This window comes from Rhineura floridana, chromosome 20 (assembly GCF_030035675.1).
Source record: "Rhineura floridana isolate rRhiFlo1 chromosome 20, rRhiFlo1.hap2, whole genome shotgun sequence".
In the NCBI taxonomy this organism is placed as follows: domain Eukaryota; kingdom Metazoa; phylum Chordata; class Lepidosauria; order Squamata; family Rhineuridae; genus Rhineura; species Rhineura floridana.
The window spans coordinates 7,668,410-7,690,668 of NC_084499.1; the positions used below are offsets into that span (position 1 = coordinate 7,668,410).

General features: G+C 44.2%; 1 protein-coding gene across 2 annotated transcripts in view; it reads left to right on the forward strand.

Moving 5' to 3' along the window:
- COL27A1 (collagen type XXVII alpha 1 chain) overlaps positions 1–22,259 on the forward strand; it is a 376,750-nt gene that overhangs the window by 331,082 nt on the left and 23,409 nt on the right. For both annotated transcript variants that reach the window (XM_061603994.1, XM_061603995.1), the window contains exons 47-50: positions 813–920; positions 2,959–3,066; positions 9,006–9,113; positions 19,235–19,288. In XM_061603994.1, coding sequence (XP_061459978.1) covers positions 813–920; positions 2,959–3,066; positions 9,006–9,113; positions 19,235–19,288 — 378 coding nt within the window. The remainder of the gene's footprint in view (positions 1–812; positions 921–2,958; positions 3,067–9,005; positions 9,114–19,234; positions 19,289–22,259) is intronic.

Sequence of the window (22,259 nt, forward strand, 5' to 3'; positions counted from 1 at the left end):
GCAGAGGAGGCAAAGATAGTTAGACCACCACTGGGTCGGCCGATCCTGGAATGCTTGGTCTCCGGGTTTGAGTAGGATAAATACGTACTTTGTCTTACTGTTTTTTCATAGCCCCATCCCTCAGTTAAGTGATGCCTCTGTACTTAGGAAGGCACCTCATAGCAAGTCAGGCTGTGGGTCCATCTAACTCAGTACTGTCTACATTGACTGGCAGCAGCTCTCTAGGGTTTTCAGACAGGGGACATTGCCAGCCCTACCTGGAGATGCCAGGGATTGAACCTGGGACCTTCTGCATGCAAAGCAGATGCTCTGCCTACCACTCAGCTACAGCCCTTCCCCTGAATTTTCTTTAAGGAATTCTCATCGGTCTTTGTGTAGGAGAATTGTGGAAAAGTACAAAGAGTCTGGGTATGCAACCTTTAACTCTCCACATCCTTTTCCTTTGGCCATCAAGAACTCCCCACAGAGGGGTAAAACTTCGTAGACCAGACTTCCCCAACTTGCTGCCCTCCAGATGTTGCGGATTCGAACTCCCATCAGCCCCAGAAAGCATGGCCAACAGTCAGGGCTGATGGGCGTTGTAGTCCAACATCTAGAGAGCATCAGGTTGGGGAAGGCTGGCCTAGGCTGTGCTGCTCAGCTGATTCAGCATCAAGAGCAAACCCCTGCAAGCTTTTAACTGCTACACTTTTGGCTTGCTGTGATCCACTTTCAGAGCATTGACACAGCCGGCCAGCCAGCGTACTTTCTCCACCTGCTTACATGTCCCCACTGTTCAGGATCTTCAATCACAAATGCCTTTATATTTGTAGGGTCTTGTAGGGTTACCCGGTCCTAGAGGAGTGGTTGGAAGGCAAGGTCAAGAGGGCACACCTGGAATCGATGGGATTCCTGGCAAAGATGGTGGTACTGGGCAAAAGGTAAGTGCGAGAGTTCATAGGTCAACCCCTGTACTCTCACTGTCGTCTGTGGGAGGACAGCTTGTATGCTACTGCAGTTACTATTAGCATGCTGTGCATGACCAGCACCAGGCAGGGAAATCGGAGCCAGAGTCAACACTGTAGTCAGAACTGAAAGGAGCTGATAACCCAGCAAAGTTCCAGAGGAGACTGAAGGATTTATATCAGGAGTGGGGAAACCTGTAACTCTCCAGATGTTGGGCTCCAATTCCTATCAGCCCTAGACAGCATGGCCAATAGTTAAGGATGGTGGGAGCTGTAGTCCTGCGACATCCAAAGGGTCAAAGGTTCCCTACCCCTGATTGATACAGTCACTGCCATTATCTGCTCCTCTGCTGCGTTGTTCCCTGCAGCTGGGTCTTCCTTCCCCTGCTAAGTACATCCTTCCTCCCAAATGGACCCCTACCAATAAGGCTGTCTCACAGTCAAATGGGTTCTCTGCTTGTGACTTTGAGCTTCCTGTGTGGGCTACCATCATCTTTACTCCTGAGACCCAGGGGGAGGGGACAAAGAGAATCAGGGATCAAGGCAGGGTTCTGGATGGGATCATTTGGGGGCCCAGGCAGGGCATCTCTGAAAGAGGGCTCTTCAAGCTGCCTCTTGACTGGCATGGCTTTCTCCACGTCTTCAGTGAGAGCAGGGTGGAAGCCTCTTTCTCCTCTAAAGAGGTCTCTCCGGGGTCTGTGTCATCCCAGATGCTAGCAATTACTACCATAACTACAAGTTGTAAACACAGTAGTGGAGCTCCTACTACTTTGATTACTAGCACTAGTAGTAATGCTATTACGAAATTTGTCACTTTGAGTTGTCTCCAGTGCCTACTCAGTCTCTAGTTCAACTCAGAGTAGGCCCACTGAAATTAATGCACATGGCTCACTTAGGTTCATCAATTTCAACAGGGTCTATTCTGAGTAGAATTAAATACTACTCTTTACCCCTTCCTCTTCACGTCTCTGTGCAGGACTACTGTAATTCAAGCATGCTATTAATTACCTTTTTACAAGGTAGATAAAAAAAAGATGAAATACATTTGAAGGCCATACTGGACATACTCAGTTGTTCCCCTTCCTGAAAAAGTTAAATCATACAAGATGTCCTGAGTTTTATCAAGGTCTTTTTTGGTACTAGCATAGCATAGCAAGTTTTTATTCATTCATTCAAACTGCAGTCCTATACCTGGGAGCAAGCCCCTTGAACTCAGTGGGTCTTGACAGGCATAGAATTGCGTTGTAAGAATATCTGTATCCTGCCCTTCTTTTGTAACAGTCATACTCAGGGCAGCATCCTGTCATCATGCTCTGTTTCCTCCATTTCCCAACTCACATAATTGGCTGTTTGTGACAAGTGAATGTGTGCCACAATGATGTCACATTATTCTGCATGTCACCAAGAAGAAAGACAAAGAGAATCATCCTATGCTTCTGGTAACAGGCATGTTTCTGGTAATATCTAGTTTCACCTTCTGAATTCAGTTATCTATTTTGCTTTACTCACTATGGACAGCAGTGAAATGGGAGCTAAGCTTCAATTCATTGTAAGAAATTAATGTAATAATATACCGCTGTAGTACATTCTGCTAAACCAGGTGTGGGGAACTTTTGGCCCTCCAGATGTTGCTGAATTACATCTCCTATCAGCCCCAGCAAGCATGGCCAATGACCAGGGATGATGGGAGCTGTAGTTCATCAAGTTCCAGAGGGCTAAAGGTTCCCCACATCTGTGCTCAACGAGCTTCTGAGGTTTCCGGGAGAGAGGGGTTGGGGGCTTCTAGAAGATGCTCTATGGATAGGATCAGGCCCACAGGACACCTATCGGACATCAGGGCTGAAAGAGTTCAATTACAGGTTCTACTACACTCCCCAGCCCCCCACTACATCGATTGTTTTCATGGTTTGATGTATTGCCTATGTTACTCAACTATAAATGAGAAAGTGCAAAGTAAATGAAATAACAATAAAAGCATTTTTCTAAAAAACCCCTCTCCCCTCTTCCCAATTAGGGAGAACAAGGTGAAGATGGAGAGGAAGGAACACGAGGAATGCTGGGAAAAAGAGGGAACACTGGTGTCCTTGGTCTTCCAGGAGCTCAGGGCCCCCCAGGATTTAAGGTTGGTTTCTCTTCAACCCCACCTTTGTCATGAGCCCCATGGTTCCACCAGGGTCTGGCTTGCAGCGGCAGTTTCAGAGAGCGGTGGAGGGAGCAGAAGATTGCATTGTCATGGCAATCTGGGATGGAGGTCAGAGGTCAGAATCACAGAATAGTAGAGCTGGAAGGAGTTATAAAGCCATCAAGTCCAACCCCCTACTCAATGCAGGAATCCAAGTTAGCATATCTGACAGGTGGCTGTCCAGTTGCCTCTTAAATGCCACCAGGTTCTGCTCCTTTGGATCTAGCTAGCTGTTAGGGAAGCAGACTTGCCAGCTCTCCCCTCCACCCCTTCTGCGGAGAGGAGAGCCTCACTGGGGAGGAATTTGGTCAGCCTGGGGGCGTGGCTGCACAGGAGGGAAAGCTGGAGCCCAGGGACACTGTCCTGTCACCAAGAACACGGCACTGCCGCTGTCGATCTGGAGATCCACCTCAGAGAAGCATGCACCCGCAAGCACACCATTCCCATAAAGGAAGAGAGTCCAATGAGTAAACACACCTTGCCTCGCCTTTAGAAGCTTGGCAGGAGAGGTGTGACAACTTGATGGGACATCTTGGTTGCTTCTGTCTAATCCTGAACTTCTGGTCCAGTTCTTGAACTCTTGTATTGTGTTCCTTGTATCCTGTGCCTGCTGCTGAACCTGTACTGTTGCTTGCTTGAATAAAGATTTCTCTTACTTTTCAAGTAAGAGCCTCTGTCATTGTGTCTTGGGATGGGAACCAGGACACCCTTTGCTGTAATACAGTTACTTACAACCAGAGGAGGGATGGCCCATATTGGCAAAAGAGACAACAGTTCCCTTAAGAAGCTCCCAGTCTTCTTAACATCAGAGCTCCCTTTCCTTTTGCAACAACTCACTCACTGCCTGTCTTTCTGCTTGCGGCCTGCATTGCTGTAGCCTGGCCCTGCTCCTATAATTCTCCAGAAAGGGGGAGGGGAAAGCAGCATTTTCCAAGCAATTTCCCAAAGAAAAACAGTGTCCAGGCAGGGTGACAAGACCCACTGATCCTCCAAACAGCTTTCTTTTCTTGAGATTGGAAGCAGCCAATTAGGATAGTCATTTGCTGCAATTTGCCTAAAACAATCACAATATAAAATCCATAAAATGCTTATCCAGCAATATGTTAATAAGAACCTGGTCCTACCCACCCCACTAAAAGATGAGCACTCAGTGTAGGAGGTTTGCTGGAACAACCAAGTTTTAAGCTAGCGTCGACAACACATTGCAGGTAGTACCAGCCTAATCTCAGTGGAGAGTTCCATAATCTCGGCACCATCACACTGAATGCACTGTTTCTGGTGCAGCTTCCCTTAGCCCACCCTTAGCAGACTCCCTTCTCAATTGGTGCCCAATCTGGGGTGTGTGTGAGAGAGAGACAGAGTGAGCGAGAATGTGCATCTGCTCTATAACCCACCCAGCCCACAGACAACTCAGAGGATTGGCTTAACCCCATCCTCCTCCATCTCCTGCCTCAAAGAAAGCTTGCATCTTAGTTGGTGAGAGCTAAGAGATGCAAGGATACTACATTCATGGGAAATTATGTCCACCGCTACCTGCCACCAAGTCCCATAGCAAAAAGCTTCCAATTGGCAGAATCACAGAATAGTGTTTTATATTTTCCCCTTTGTTCCCCTTTTAGGGATGTAAGGAGTTTCCTTACTGAGTCAAACCATTAGTCTGTCCAGCCAGTATTGTCTGTACTGATTGGAAGCAGAGCTCCAGGTTTCAGGCAGGAGTCTTTCTTGGGCCTACCTGGAGAAGCCTGGGATTGAACCTGAGAACTTCTGAATGCAAACATGTTTTCTACTACTAAGCTATTGTCCTTTACCTAAAAATAAAGTTAAGATTCCAGTCCTCATTGTTCTGCATAAAAGGCTGAACTGAATAGGAGCATAAGGAACTGCCTTATACCATGTCAGACCATTGATCCATCCAGTTCCGTTTTCTCTACGCTGACTGGCAGCAGCTCTCCAAGGCTTCAGACAGGTGTTTCTCATCCGTATCTGGAGATGCTGAGTATTGAATCTGCGACCTTCTGCATTCAAAACATGTGCTCTACCATTGAGCTACCGTCCTTCCCTAAGATATCTAGTCTTTCCTTGTCCTGAAAGCCAGTGGTTTTCAAGCTTTGCAGCCTCTATAATAGACTATTTCTGTCTGCTTCCTTTCTTAACTCCTTTTAAAAATGAGATTCTGAATAGACCGGTGGTGGAGAGACTGGGCGGCTGGGTGAATATGGAAACCATTATCCTTCGGTTAATATGAGGCTCTTCTGTTGTCAGTTGCTGCCCCCTAATGACTGCAGCTAGAATAACAGGCTGACAATCAACAGTGACCAAAGAGCCTTATATGCCAGTTGGCACATGCCTATTCTCCCAACTGTCTTGGCTTACCACAGAAAGTGCCTGCATTCTGGCAAACCACTTCTCGGGGTATGGCAAGATTAGAGACAACACTTTCACTACAATATAAGAACAAATAGCATAAAATAAATAATTATCATTATTAGGCCAACCAAAAGATCGCAAAATGGTCTGCAAGCTTTTTAGGGTCCTCAAGAACCCTTTATCAAGTAGATGGTAAAGAAAGGAGGGGTGGAGAAAAGTTGGCTGATGGTTTCATTTGGAAGTTGGGACTGAGTTAGCCTTGTAGATGCTGAATTCAAATGGAACCAGCAGTGTTGGAATCCTTGGAATTCTTTTAGCAGCTGAGATGGGGCATTCCACCACTGTGCACCTCCTTTCCTCCATCAGGGTAGGTGCTTCAAGTCATATAGATACAGCCACTAAACTATCAGGAATAGTATAGTTCCTGATAGTATAGTATAGTAGAATATAGTAGAGTATAGTATAGTTCTTTGGCTCCAGAATCGTACTGGGGTACCACAGGGCTCAGTCCTGGGCCCAGTGCTCTTCAACATTTTTATTAACGATTTGGATGAGGTACAGAGCATGCTTATCAAATTTGCAGATGATACAAAATTGGGGGGGGGGCACAGCTAATACCGTGGAAGACAGAAACAAAATTCAAAGGGACGTTGATAGGCTGAAGCATGGTGCTGAAAACAACAGAATGAAATTCAACAGGAATAAATGCAAAGTTCTACACTTAGGAAAAAGAAACCAAATGCACTGTTATAAGATGGGGGATACTTGGCTCAGCCATACGACATGTGAGAAGGATCTTGGAATTGTCGTTGATCACAAGCTGAATATGAGCCAACAGTGCGATGTGGCTGCAAAAAAGGCAAATGCTATTTTAGGCTGCATTAACAGAAGTATAGTTTCCAAATCATGTGAAGTACTAGTTCCCCTCTATTCAGCACTGGTTAGGCCTCATCTTGAATACTGCATCCAGTTCTGGTCTCCACACTTCAAGAAGGATGCAGACAAACTGGAACAGATTCAGAGGAGGGCAACAGGGATGATCAGGGGACTGGAAACCAAGCCCTATGAGGAGAGACTGAAAGAACTGGGCATGTTTAGCCTGGAGATGAGAAGACTGAGGGGAGATATGATAGCACTCTTCAAGTACATGAAAGGTTGTCACAGAGAGGAGGGCCGGGATCTCTTCGCGATCGTCCCAGAGTGCAGGACACGGAATAATGGGCTCAAGTTGCAGGAAGCCAGATTTCAACTGGACATCAGGAAAAACTTCCTAACTGCGACTTCCGGGAAGGGTGACTTCGCTTGTGCCTGCTTTTGAGACGGGCTCCCGCCTCAAAAGAAGCTTATTCAGATATAAATCAGTCAGAACATTTTTTTTTTTGACTGATGAAATTTCTCCCGGGCAGGGAGAAACGTAGAGATCAACCTCAAAAGCCTGTTTTTGTTGGGAGGACTGGATTTCATTAATTTATGAGAAAAGGTCCAGCCAGCAATGCCAGACGGACTTCCGAACAAGCTCTATCTGATTAATGCGACACGTTTATCTTTTCTTCAAAGAGAAAACGGACTAACAGGCAAGCACCCTTCTTTCTATTATTTTTTTTACTTGGTTTAAATTGTTGCAGCAAAAAGAGATTTGTCAAATGAATCAGCTTTAAAGAACTTCTGGGTGAGCTATAACTCTTCTCTGTTATTCACGAAATTAACAGCTTCTCTCTGTTTCTATTGCAAAAAGCTGTCCTGGAAGTGCATTCTAAAGATATAAACAGAAGAGGGATTTCTATTCCGAGGAACATTATATTGTCTGGGACTATTCTCTTTTTGGTCTATTTTATTTTGACGAATCTGCTTCTTCACGACGCCACTAACTGTTTTGATGCTGGGAACTAAATTTGTTTTGTATTCTTGAACATAGAGAGATAAGGCAGGCTGCTCTGTTTATACTGTGATGTCATCAAGCCTGGAATATTAACTCAATTGTTGCTGAAATAAGAAGTGGTTCTTCTTTATTTTTGTTTTGTTTTGTTTTCGTGGTTTTAAAAATGGCAATCAAGAAAGTGGCTGAGAATCTGGAAGTAATTATGTTTCAGAAAATAATGGATGAGATTGAGATAACGAAACAAACCCTGCGACAGGGCAGTAAGGAGCTGAAAATGGAACTGAGCAAAATGACGCAGGAGCTTAAAGAAATAGGGGATCCTGTGAGAGAGGAGAATGAGGTCAGAGATGAGAAAAGAAAAAATAAAGGGAAGATACAAGCCCTGGAGATTGGAACAAATGTGGAATTGGAAAAAGATCTGGAGTTTATGGATATTAGAAATAAAATCTACTGTTTGGAATTTAACGTTATCTCTGAAGAAATTAATGAAGATATTAGAGATAAAGTTATCAATGGCTTGGATAATCTTCTGGACTGGAATGACGTGATGGAGCTTGATATAGAGAAAATCTATGGAATTAACTGCAGCCATGTGACAATGGAAAAACTCTCAAGAGATGAGCCAGTGCATTTTGTAAAAAAGAAGAACAGAGATATGACTTTACAACAATATTTCAGCAACTTATTCAGAATTGATGGCAAGAAAATATTTGGGATAGAGGAAATTCCCATCAGACTCTTATTATATGACTATGGCTATGACAGCAAGATTATTATGGAATACTGATAATGGAAGATTGGACACTGAAATTACTGGACTTAACAGGACTATTGAAGATGGAAGATGGAATTAATATGGATAATGGAATAATGGCTATTGAAATTATTGGACCTAACAGATTTGATGAGATGGATTAATCGATATGTTTATTTGGACTATGGTTATGACAATAAGATTATTATTATTATTAACGAGATGGATTAATCGACATGTTTATTTGGAGAAAAATTGATAGATATATTTCTTAAAGAATTGAAACCTCTCTTTGACTTTTTGTGGAAAGAATAAAGTAATGTTTATGAGATTTGATGATTAATTAAGATAACTACTGGAGGAAAGTGATCTTATAATATAATTTAAGAGACAGGATTGTTATATATTGTAGACCTATAACTGATTTGATCTGCGACAAATGGGAAGTCAACATTTTATTTTTTTTGTTTAATCATTTTTGTTTTGTTTTGTTTTTTGTCTTTGAATGTTTTATGATTTTGTTTTGTATGTTTTATGAAAATTTGAATAAAAATTATTGTAAAAAAAAAAAAAAAGGAAAAACTTCCTAACTGCTAGAGCCATACGACAATGGAACCAATTGCCTAGAGAGGTAGTGGGCTCTCTGACACTGGAGGCATTCAAGAGGCAGCTGGACAGCCATCTGTTGGGAATGCTTTGATTTAGATTCCTGCATTGAGCAGGGGGTTGGACTCGATGGTCTTATCTACTTCCAACTCTACTATTCTATGATTCTAGGAACCCAGTCAACTCTGCCATGGTGGTATAAAGACAGCAGTTTCCATTGAATTTTCCACTGAATTATATTGATAATCTTTTTGTTGTTGTTGTTACTTTTAGGGAGAAAGGGGATTGCCTGGGCAGGCTGGTCCATTGGGGAAACGAGGGCCCCAAGGTGGGATGGGGCTCCCTGGAACATCTGGTGAGCCAGGTCCAAAGGGGCAGCCGGTAAGTAGATGTGTCATTCTGCTTAAGATTTCTTACTCTTGGGCCAAGGAAGAAAAATGATAATCAGCCTTACGCCAAGTCAAACCATTGATCCGTCTAGTTCAGTGTTGACTACCATGGCTGGCAGTGGCTTTACAGGACAGGGTCTTTTCCAGACCGACCTGGAGATGCTGGGGATTGAACCTAAGACTTTCTGCATGCAAAGCATACCCCTGTCACTGAGCCACAGAGCTATTGCCCTTCCCTTTGAGAACCACTGTGGCATAGTGGCTAGAGTATTAGACTAGGACCAACAAGAGAAAGGTTCAGATCCTTGCTCAATCAAAGAGGTTGCTGGATGACCTTGGGCAGTCACTATCCCTCTGTCTAACCTCCCTCACAAGTTTGTCATAAGGATAGAATTGGGGGGGGGGGGAGACTACATTTGCTGTCTTGAGCTTCTTGGAGGGAAGGTGGGATATAAATAAATAGGCAAACATAACTGATGATGGTGCAGCATCATATGTACACAGTGCTTTACAGCACAATCCTATGCATGTCTACTCAAAAGTAAGCCCCACTAAGTTCACTGGGGCTTGCTCCCAGATAGGGATGGAAGTTCTCCAAATTTCTACAGTAATCTGCAAATTTTTAAAAAAATCCCCATGAAAATTAATCACCGTTTGGTGTGAATGTGTCCCAATAAACACATGTGGTTTTGACTAATGTACACATTTTTGCAAGCAGTTTTTCCTAATATAATGTATTTTTATATGTTATTTTCACTAATATATTACTTTTTATGCACCCTTAACATATGCATTTTCGTAAACGTTTGTTACTTGGAGAATTGCAGTGCAGTGCACATTTCAAAGGACGGCTGTGTTTCAGTTCCCATATTGTTTTGGAAAGTGCACATTTGATATTTTCAGCTTTAAATGTGAACTGAATTGAATTTCTCCTCCATCCCTACCCCGAGGTAAGTGCATGTAGGATTGCAGCAATGTTCTGAATTTTGTGGGGAATCTCTCCAAGTACTAGAGACTCCCTGCTTCAGAAGATCGCCATCCAACTCGTGAAGAGTTGGAGCAGCAGGGGCAGCAAGACTAGTGCTCTTATCGCCACAGCCTCCCCTCACATCTTATGACAAAGACAGAATGCCTGAAGAGAGCTTCAGTCTCATGCTTAAAGTATGCTAAGTAAGTAATGACTAACATTTATATCAGTTGGTCTGCTCTAAGCGTACTAGGTCTGGCACCAACCCTATCTGTCTTCAGTTTTCAAGAAATTCGGTTCTAGTACCCAGTGATGGCTGGTGCCCATTGGGACTGATAGGTCGGAAAGCAGGGAGACCAACAGTAGGCTGATGCAGAGTCGATGACAGACGGAGCCACCTCCTGATTGGTTGGAAGTAGGAAGGCAGTCAAGTGGGATTTGGATGAGGGTAGACGGAGGTTGGCAGGGCACTGCCCCAGTTGCCCTAGTGGAGCAGCCTCCACTGCTATTACCTATGGCCTGAATTGTGATAAAGGGTGTTCTTCCCCCACTGCAGATGTTAGTTGCTAATGCTCGGATGTTTATGTTGCCATCAACACCATTTTGTACGTTGTCATAATTTTACATGCACTTAAGTTTTCATACAATTTTTGCAGCCTGTACATTTTGCATTTCTGACCTCATTGTTTAGTTTCCCCCCCCTCTGCACCCATATATACCAACTCAGGATAACACTCCATGCATCTGGTGAAGTGGTCTCTAGTCCAGAAAAGCTTGTGCAATAACAAATTTGTTCATTTTTAAGGTGACACAAGATGACTACCCCCTGAAAATAATTTCCTTTTCAGTTTTCTTTTCCCCCTTTTCTTTTCAAAAAGAGTGCTTTAAAATGTGGGGTTTTTTTTTAGCTTTGCTACTTTGATTGTCTTCATTTATGGATCCTCTGAAAGCTACTCACAACTTCTTAGCTTCCAAGCAGGCCTTGTCTTGCCAAAGCATGTCTCAAGAACATGGCAAGGAAAGTTTCCCAACCGCCAAAGGCTGTTAAGACTCTAGAATGGCCTTGCTACAGAAGTGGTGGAAATCCCAGCGTTTGAGTCATTTACAGCCAGGCCAAACAAGCCCATTTGGAATCATCTCTGGAGCACAGCTGAGACTGAAGACTGCACAGACCATAAAAGGGTTTTTCCACTGTTGCTATTTCTGTGACTCACTGAGGGTCTCTTTGGCCCTCGTTTCCCCTCAAATGTTCCAGGAGACTTTCCCATTTTCTTGTGCAAAGGTCAGGCAATGTAAAACCGTTTCTTGCGGATATAGAATGTGGGGTGTGTTTTGCTTGGAAATGTTTGTCTTCTTTGCCCTTAATACTGCCTTCTGGCAGCTCTCTCTGTGTCACAGATCTTCCAAACACAGGCGCAAAGTCGATTCAGAAATCAAAGATTGGGGTGGGGTTCTCCAGTGGGTGTTGATTGATTTTTGTCATTGTGATGTGATTGGAAACGGAATCAAATGCAAGTAGACTGTCTGAATTTTGTTGCGCTGTTCTGAAATCTCTCCCCCTTGCATTCTCGCCCCGTTCTCTAGGTTCACATTTTTTGAGAGGGTGGATGGGGGATTTCACCAATATTTTCAGGTCACACAAAATCTGCTTCCAGGATTGTGGGTGCCTATGTCTGTAAGTCGTGGCTTCTTTCTTTCTTTATTTAAAGTTTTGCCATCACCGCAGACAAAGCACCCTTGGCCGTCATGCCACCATTTTATTCCCCCCCCCTGAATGTTTCAGACAAAACTTCATTCAGGTACATTGTGCCGGGGTAAGGGGAAGCTGCTACCAAAAATATCAGCCCCCTCTGGTGGCCACCATTCCTCCCTCACACACGCACACACAATCAAACACAATGATCTGGAATGATTGATTGATTGATTATTTAATTTCTATCCCACCCTTCCTCCCAGCAGGAGCCCAGGACGGCAAACAAAAGCAGTAAAACACTTGAAAACATCATAAAAACAGACCTTAAAATACATTAAAATAAAACAACTTTATAAACATTCTTTTAAAAAGCTTTAAAAACATCTTAAATAAAAAGGGTTAAATAACATTGTTTAGGGGGAGGGGAAGGTTTTAAAAAACGTATTAAAAACAATTCCAACACAGACTGGGATAGGTCTTAACTTAAAAGGCTTGTTGAAAGAGGAAAGTCTTCAATAGGTGCTGAAAAGATAACAGAGATGGCGCCTGCCTAATATTTAAGGGGAGGGAATTCCACAGGGTAGGTGCCACCACACTAAAGGTCCGTTTCCTATGTTGTGCATCCTGACAAGATGGTATCTGCAGGAGGCCCTCACCTCCAAAGCGCAGTGATCGACTGGGTAAGGGGTAAGATGGACTTTCAGGTATCCTGGTCCCAAGCTGTATAGGGCTTGTACACCAGAACTAGAACCTTGAACTTGGCCTGGTAGCAAATGGGCAGCCAGTGCAATTCTTTCAGCAGCAGAGTGACATGCTGACGATACCATGCCCCAGTGAGCAGTTTCACTGCCGCATTTTGCACCAGCTGCAACTTCCGGACCAACCTCAAGGGCAGCCCCACATAGAGCCTGGAGGTTACCAGTGCGTGGACAACAGTAGTCAGGCTATCCCGGTCCAGAAATGGCCACAGCTGTCTTACCAGCCGAAGCTGATAAAAGGCACTCCTAGCCACTAAGGTCACCTGGGCCTCTAGCGACAAAGATGGATCCAGGAGCACCCCCAGACTACGAATCTGCTCTTTCAGAGGGAGTACGACCCCATCCAAAGCAGGCAACTGACCAATCATCCAAACTCAGGAACCACCAACCCACAGCACCTCCATCTTCCTAGGATTCAGGCTCAGTTTATTGGCCCTGATCCAGCCCACTACCAAGTCCAGGCAGTGGTCCAGGGCTTGCACGGCCTCTCTCGATTCAGATGTTGTGGAGAAATAGAGCTGGGTATCGTCAGCATACTGCTGACACCTCACCCCAAATCTCCTGATGACTGCTCCCAAGGGCTTCATATAGATGTTAAACAGCATGGGGACAAGATGGTACCCTGCGGCACCCCACAGCACAGCTGCCAGGAGGCCGAAAGACAGTCATCCAATGCTGTTCTCTGAAAGCGATGTTGGAGATAGGATCAGAACCACTGTAAAACAGTTCCTCCAATACCCATCTCACCAAGTCGGCCCAGAAGGATACCATGGTCAACAGTATCAAAAGCCGCTGAGAGATCAAGTAAGAATAACAGGGTCGCACTCCCCCTGTCCTCCCGATAAAGGTCATCCATCAGGGCAACCAAGTCCCATAACCAGGCCTGAACCCAGACTGGGATGGATCAAGATAATCTGTTTCATCCAAGAGTACTTGAAGTTGCTGCACCACAACCCGCTCAATCACCTTCCCTAAAAAGGGGGTATTTGCAACCCGTCACAACCAATGGGTCCAGGGTGGGCTTTTCAGGAGTGGCTGAATCACCGCCTCTTTCAAGGTGTCTGGAACCACTCCCTCCCACAATGATGCGTTCACCACACTCTCGATCCACTCAGTCAGACCCCCTCGGCAAGCTTTAATAAGCCAAGAAGGGCAAGGGTAGAGAGGACACGTTGCTGGCCGCATCATCACAAGCACCTTGTCTATGTCATCAGGCCGCATCAACTGAAACCGTTCCCAAGAAGTTGCAGCAGATGTTGCACTGGACACCTCACTGGGGACTACAGTAGATGTGGAGGGGGCATCTAGACTGCTACGGAGGCGAGCAACTTTACCCTCAAAGTGCCTTGCAAACAATTCACAGTGGGCCTCCGAAGGGTCTAAAACTCCATTTCCTGCAGTTGATGTCAACAGACTCCTGACAATACAGAAAAGCTCCACTGGATGGCTACTTGAGGATACAATGGAGGCAGAGAAGTGGGCCTTCTTCACCGCCCTCACCACCACACAGTAGGCACGGTTATGATGTTTTACTAGTGCTCGATCAGCCCCACACCACGTCTTTCACTACTTGTGCTCTAGCCGTCATCTAGCTCGGGCAAACCAGGCTCCACAATGCCAGAGAGGGCGCTTGGGGGCAACCGTGTCAAAAGCCCGACGCGCCTCGCTGTTCCACAGCGTGACAAGGGCTTCAACATGGTCACCTGTTCTATCTACTGGGAACTCTCCCAGGACATTCAGGAATCCTGTGGATTCCATTAGTCTCCGGGGGCAGACCATCTTAATCGGTCCACAACCACTGCAGGGAAGGATCAGAGCCATAAGTCTAAACTTCAGCAGGAAGTGGCCTGACCATGACAATGGGGTGACATCCACCCTCCCTATCTCCAGACCACCCCTTCCTCCATCTGGAGCAAAAACTAAGTTGTGGGTGTGCCCTGCCCTATGTGTCGGACCAGTGACAACTTGAGACAACCCCATGGTCGTCATGGAGGCCATGAAGTCCCGAGCCAGAACACTAGAGGCAGCCTCAGCATGGACATTGAAATCACCCAGCACTATCGTTCTGGGCTCCTCCAACACCACAGCTGAGACGGCCTCTGCCAGCTCAGTCAGAGAAGCTGCCGGGCAGCAGGGTGGATGGTACACCAGCACCAACCCTTGTTTACGGTCTCCTCGGCCCAACACCAGGTGCAGGCCCTCACAGCCAGATCCAAGACAGAGTGGTTTCCTGGTGACAGAGATGGAAGTTTTGTAGACCACAGCAACTCCTCCCCCCCATCCCTGCAGCCTGTGCTGGTGTTGTACCAAGTATCTAGGTGGGCAAAGCTGGGTCAGATCAACTCCTTCCAGCTCACCCACCCAGGTCTCAGTAATGCACACCAAATCGACACCTTCATTCACAATCAAATCATGGATGAGAGTGGTCTTATTGTGTACCGATCTGGCATTAAACAACAACACACACAGGCCAATGGGCACAGCAGATGAGCAACGAGGGACCCACCCATGAGGGGAGTGGCAGCAAGGAACAAGGTGCAGATAGCCTTGCCCTCGTCTTCTACGGTAATTCACCACATCCCCGTGGCTATATTTCCCTCTACCCATGATCACTGAAATTGGGGTGGCATCACCCATGTTCCTCCGTACTAAGACACCTCCTAAAAACCTGATATGGACCCAACACGAGCCCACCAACAAAGCCTGCCGGAGCCAATTATCCCAGAAGGCCTCTGCGAGAATTGGGAACAGTCATACCCATTCAAACTTTTTCACACTGGGCCCATCTACTCTCCCTCCTGTCTCACACCCAGGGAGGGCCAGCCTTCTGCCAGTTACAGACTCTCACTCGGAAGGCATCTGGTGACTTTCTCCTGCACCCCACCCCACCACCAATGTCCTCTAGATTGGGTTAACAGAAAATTAAAACAAACAAACAAGGTAATAGAAGGGGGTAGCACCCTCGGGGCTCCCTAAGGGACTCTCCAAGGGGCAACTCCCTTTGGTGTTGCCCCTTCAGTGGCGACCGCGCCGGCAGCAGACCCAAGGGCAGCTGGGCTTTTATGCCTCCTGACCCAGCTAGCAGCTGATGCAAGAGGCTGCAAGATTAACTGCAGCCTCTCTCTGGAGCAAGGGCCAGGCAGGGGGTCCCAGTCCTTGCAGCACTTACCAGGGACTTCAGTTGTCTTTTTTTTTTTCAATTAATTTTTATTCCAATTTTCAAAACCAAAACAATACAAAAAGAAAACAACACAAATCAATAACTAGTACAATACAAAAAGAATATATATATATATATATAAAAAAGAAAGAATATTGACTTCCGATTTGTCATAGTTCAGCTATAAATCTATAATATATAACAAACCTATCTCTTAATAGATTATAAAATCACCTTCCTCCAACGGTTATCTTAGTTGGTTTCAAATCTCATTAACATCATATCATTTTAATCTTCCACAAAAAGTCAAAGAGAAGTTTCCAATCCTTGAGATATATTTTTCTAAATAAACATGCCAATTAATCCAACTCATCAAATCTACTAAGTCCAGTAATTTTAAATCGCTCTTCTGTCATTATCCATATTGGGTCCATCTTCCATCTTCCATCTTTACGCACCCAAAAATCTTGCTGTCATAGTCATATAATAAAAGTCTGATAGGAATTTCCTCCATCACAGATATTTTCTTGCCATCAAATCCAAACGTATCACTGAAGTATTGTTGCAAAGCCGCATCTCTGTTCCTCTTTTCCACATGATACACTAGTACATCTCTTGAAGGTTTTTCCATTGACACAAAACAGGGATTAATTCTGTTAACTTTCTCCATTTCAAGTTCCATCAAATCCTTCCAGTCCAAGAATTTTTTTGAACCGATAATATCTTTATCTCCAATCTCTTCAATTCCTTCAGGGACAGCGCTGAATTCCAAACTGTAATATTTGTCTCCAGGATCCATCACAGCCAGGAAATCCAAATCTTTTTTCATGTCCATAATTAAGCCAATCTCCATAGTTTGAACCTTGCCTTTAATTTCTCTTTCATCCTTTTTTTGTTTTCCAGATCTATCTTTATTCTCCTTTCTCATAGAATCCTGAGTTTCTTTCAGCTCCTGTCTCATTTCGTGAAATTCAATTCTCCATGCTTGTCTATTATTTCTCAGTTCTTGTTTTATTGAGTTAATCCCATTCATTATTTTCTGAAACATGTCTAGAGATAAAGTCCCTTCTTGTACATCCATGATCTTCTTAATTGTCATTCTTAAAGCCAAAGGAACAAAACTCCTTCAATTTTCAATGTCCCAAACAAAGAGCAGCTTATTTCTTTAACCAGTTACAAAGGAGTTAATCTTTCCAGCAAACTAACGTCACACGCTAGACAGCCCTTATCTCTTATCTGCCCAGAAGTGTAAGAACGGCTTTAGTTCACAGCGTCGAAATAGCTAGTAGCAGACAGAATGAGCAGATTCGTCAAAAAGAAAAAAAAAAGTAGATCAAGAAAAATAGTCCCAGTCTTATCTCTTTCAATCAGAAATCTCTCATCCGTTTAATCTTTAGAATGCTATTTTCCATGTCAGCTTTTTGCAATAAAAAAAAAGATACGCTATTTATATTTTCTTCCCCCTTAGTTCCGTGAATAAAAAAAGGAAAGTCTTACCTCACCTAGGTTATCTCAATTGCTGTTACTTTGACAAATCTCTTTAGCTGTATAGATAAGAAAATGATGAATGTAGACAGGAGGATGTTTGCCTGTTAATCCGTATAAAAAAAACGGGTCACTTATCCAGCTGAGCTAGCATAAAAATCCTCGCTCTGTCTGAGCTGCTGGAAGACAGACAATTCTGACGAATTCCAGACTCCAACAATCAAAACAAAGCTATGTGGGAAATCTCACGTTTCTTCTTTAACCGGAAGAAATTATTCCCAGTCAGAAAAGAGCCTTCTGACTGAATTTAAACTGGATAAGTTTCATCCATGACGGAACTCGTCTCAGAGGCTGCACAGGCGTAGGGATCCTCCTGGGAAGTCCCGGGACTTCAGTTGTCTTGAGAGACAGCACCCCAAAGCAGCGAGCAGCAAGTACCAGATGCTCAGATACGCACTCCCAGGGCAGGTCTTCTTCAGTCCCCTAGTGCTGCAGCTGAATGGTGCTACATCCGGAGCATTGTGGGATAAATAAAATGGTGGCCTGGCTGTTGTTGCCACAACCTGTGGGAGCAGTAAAAGAAAAATACAAGAGGTGGCTGCCCCCACTGTGAACGGCAAGCTCCCTCCTGAACCTGATGCTGAATTTTGGATCCCTACCACCACCAAAAATAATCAGCAAAATAGCACCAATTGCGGTATCTCAACTTCATATCTTGTGAAGCAGCAACCATTTATTTGTTATTTTGATTGATTGATTGATTGATTGATTGATTGATTGATATCCTGTAGGAGCCCATCACTTGCTGCAGACGTCTTGTAAAGACTAACCCTTTTGCCCAGGCTTTCCTTAGACCCAGATTCCTTAATGGCAATTCTTTTTGTATTGTACGTGTAGCGTATACACTGCATAGAGCAAGGGTTCCCAAACTGTGGTTCATGGACCACCAGTGGTCCGGGAGCTTCATTCAGGTGGTCCACGGTTAATCATGTTAAATAATCATACTTATTTTTCTTTTCATTGCTTCTTTTAATTTCTGTGTTGTATTTTATTGTATTACAGTTTTAATTTTAATACAATAAAATACAGTATAAGAAATGAAAGAAGGAATAAATATGTACAAATAAAAATCATACAGGATCTAGCACAGCATGTTGGATTTGCTACAGCAGGCAGAAAAAGCAAGTGGTCTGCCGAGACCCTCAGCAATTTTCAAGTGATTTGGGGTGGGGGTAGAGATTTGGGAACCACTGGCTTAGAGGTATTTTTAAAATATTAAGGAATTTAGCAATGCTTTTAAATAAAATAAATAAAACTCTCTTCTCCCCCCCTCCCATTTGAGTAGAAAGTTCTCTAGTAAGAATTTTCAACACACAATGTGCAGGATATGCATTTTTTTATATTGCAGCTTGTTCCATAGCTGTTAATTGACGCTCCGTTGTGTTTTGGACTTCTTCAGACAACCTTGTTTCCTATTGTGTGGTGATACCAAAGCCTATGCATGCTGGCGAAAAATGTACATGGATTTAGGAAGGCTGCAGTTTTGAAAACGTCATGTAATATGTACTGCAGAAAAAATTGTGAATCTAAAAACAAGAAAAAATTGTGAATCTAAAAGCTTTGCTCATCTGCATCACACATAGGCTAAATGGACCCTCCAGGTTCAGAAGCAGTATACCAGGAAATACCAGCTGCTGGAAGTATTTCCTGAAGAAACTCATTGGATGATTTGGGCAGAACTAGTTGCTGAAATAGACGGATACCTTGGCTTGATTCAGCTGGGCTCTTCTCATGTTCTTAACCATCTCTGTGGTCCTGGACCAGGCTGTACAGAATCAATACCTAAAGAAATCTTTCTTTCCCACCTCTTGCTCAATTTGCAGAGACTGTTGGACCAATAACCAGATGGATTGTGACTCTTCCTCCTCCCTAAACGCACCTTGGCTCATGGTTACCCTTCTTTTGCCCTTTAAACACGAGCTTCTCAAGTTTTGCAGTAGTTTAAACTGGACACTTCCTTTCATCTCTGTTTTATTTTTTAAACTTCCAGGGAGACTTTGGTGAATCAGGATTTCCAGGGATTGCTGGGCTGTTTGGGCCAAAGGTGAGATCACTGTGCATTTAGATAACATGCCACTAAAGCTGACATTTCCACTGAGGAGCCTTGTAAATGTTTCCTTCGCCTGAGTAGGAGCTGCTTTTCTCTGAGCAGCGCTGTGCAACTAGCATAGTATCTACCTGTCCCAGCCACCTAGGCAGAAGCCAGTTTGTTTGTTTAGTTATATTTATATCCCACCTTTCCTCCAAGAAGCTCAAAGTGGTGTACATGGCTCTCCCCCTCTCCATTTCATCCTCACAACAACCTTGTGAGGTAGTTTAGGCTGAGAAGCAACGACTGGCCCAAGGTCACTGAGTGAGCTTCATGGCTGAGTGGGGATTCAGACCCTGGTCTCCCAGGTCCTAGTCCAACACTCTAACCGCTACACCACACTGGCTCTCAATGGAAACAGACTGCCTTCAAGTCGATTCCAACTTCTGGCGACCCTATGAACAGAGTTTGCATGGGAAGCGGTATTCAGAGGAGGTTTACCATTGCTTTCCTCTGAGGCTGAGAGGCAGTGACTGGCCCAAGGTCACCCAGCGAGCTTCATGGTTGTGTGGGGATTCGAACCCTGGTCTCCCAGGTCGCTACGCCACACTGGCTGGCTGCGCACCTCACAATCCCAATCACGGCATTGCAACGTCACCAGGAGGAGAGGTGCCGATCTACAGGAGAGATCCACAAGATGTGATTGGCTTGTTTAAAAGATACCCCAGCTGAGCCACTCATAAGAAAAGGGCTCAGACCTGGCTAGGGTAATGCTTAAAGGTCTCCTTAGACAGGCAAGCTACTGGGAACATGTTCATGAAAGAGCTAATACGGAGTAGCAGCAAACTGATTTTTTAGATGCTATTTTGGAATTCTTGGATTTGACCGATACTAACAGACTCCAGAAAAGGACCACATTACTTGTAGAATGCAACACCTGTGGTATGGTGTGGACACAGCTCTCCCAGTGCATTCAAAGCCTGGTTACACCCCAGGACTTAATCATGATGGTTGCTTTTTTCTTATACCTTGCCCTTCCTCTCATGAGAGCTGAGGGCGACTAACTATAAAAATGTAGAATTAAAAGCCAAAGTAGAACTACAATACTAAATACTCTTATCACAGTTAGCTAGGGATGGGATACGTTGGCCAGGGCCAGTTGGAAAGCATTCCCGCAACCTAACATGCTGGCATCAATTCAAGTTTTTTCTTTATCCGCTAGCTGCTGCTTTTACTTTTGAAGGAAATAGATATTTTGAAGAAAATGTTGATATTTTTAAAGGAAATTTCAAAAAATTATCATTCTTTCAATCAATGTTTAGAGAGGCAGATCTTTTTTAAGAAGTCTATTTTCACAAATAGTCACGGAAATTCACTACATTAAATCTGATCCTCAACGATTAAGCGAATTAATAGAAAATATGGTGAAAAATGGAAATGAACTGCCTTCAAGTCGATCCCGACTTATGGGCAACCCTATGAATAGAGTTTTCATGGTAAGCGGTATTCAGAGGCGGTTTACCATTGTCTCCCTCTGAGGCTGAGAGGCAGTGACTGGCCCAAGGTCACCCAGTGAGCTTCATGGCTGTGTGGGGATTCGAACCCTGGTATCCCAGTCCAACACTCTAATCACTACACCACACTGACTCCCAGAAAATATGGTACCAAATCCAAATTTGGTGGAATTCTACCACATCCCTATAATCAACATTACATTATACAAATGGCGGCGCTCCTGTGATGTTCTGGAACAAACAGAGCTTAAATTCTCACCAGAATATACATAGAGTGGGGGACAGTCTGATTTCTACAGAGAAAGTCCAATAGCTGGGGTGTTGGCACTAAGAAGGCCCTGTCTCTTGTGGTGAACACTGCCACCCTTCCTGAGCTATATTCCCTGGGAGTACCACAAGCAGTGTCTCCCCTGCAGATCACCACACTTGGGTTTTGTCTGGTACCATTCAAGTGCTTGGGCCCTTAACCTGTTCAGAGCTTTGTGCAGCAGTACCAACGCCTTGAATAGGCCCTGTCAGCTTACTTGCACCCAGTGCAGTGCTTTCAACATTAGTAGAATCTGACCCTATCTTGCTATTGCATGCATCATACAGGCAGCAGTATTCTGCACCATTTATAGCTTCTAGACTGTTTTCAAAGGAAACTCCATGTAAAGGGCATTGAAGCAATCCCACCGGGAGGTTACGGGGACATAGATTGCTACCTTAAGTAGCAGCCCTTGAAACTGACTTTTAAGGATTTTGGAGAATTTCTGTCCCAGAGGGACTTGTTCATGTGGTGAAATTTCACGTGCTTTCATTAAGAGGTTAACCTTTAAGACATTGTGAAAGCCCCACCCCCCTTCTCACTTATAAATTATTTACCATTTATGTTTTTTGCCACAGAAATCCATATCTCTGTGGATGCATGGAATCATTTCTGAGGTGGCCAAGTGTCCTACTCTACAGAGGACAGTGCTCTGTTTCAAAGGGTGTCAGAGGACAGTTCCTTCTTTGAAGGCATCGTCTATATGAAGGACTGTCTGGTCAAAAGAAAAAAATGGGAAGGGACAGCAGTAGGGGCCATCAACAGTTAGCATCTGGATAGTAGACTGAACATACTGATGCATAGGTCACCTGCTGACAGACTTTTCCACTAAAGTAGAGAAAAAAGCCAGTGTGGTATAGTGATTAGAGTGTGAGAATTGGGATCAAATCCCTGCTTGTCCATGTCCATTGCCTTTTTAGCCTAACCAACCTCACAGGGTTGTTGTGAGAATAAAATTGGGAGGGGGAGAGCTATGTTGGTACACCACCTTGAGCTCCTTGGAGGAAAGGTGGACTATTAATGTCATAATAAATACAACAGAGTGAAGTGTATTTAAATTATTGTATATTTCTGAATTTGTATGTATTGATGTCAGTTATCATATGCAAATTTTATGCCCTCTTTCATCTTTTTTTGGTGATGCATTTCCTCTTTTTGGGCAACA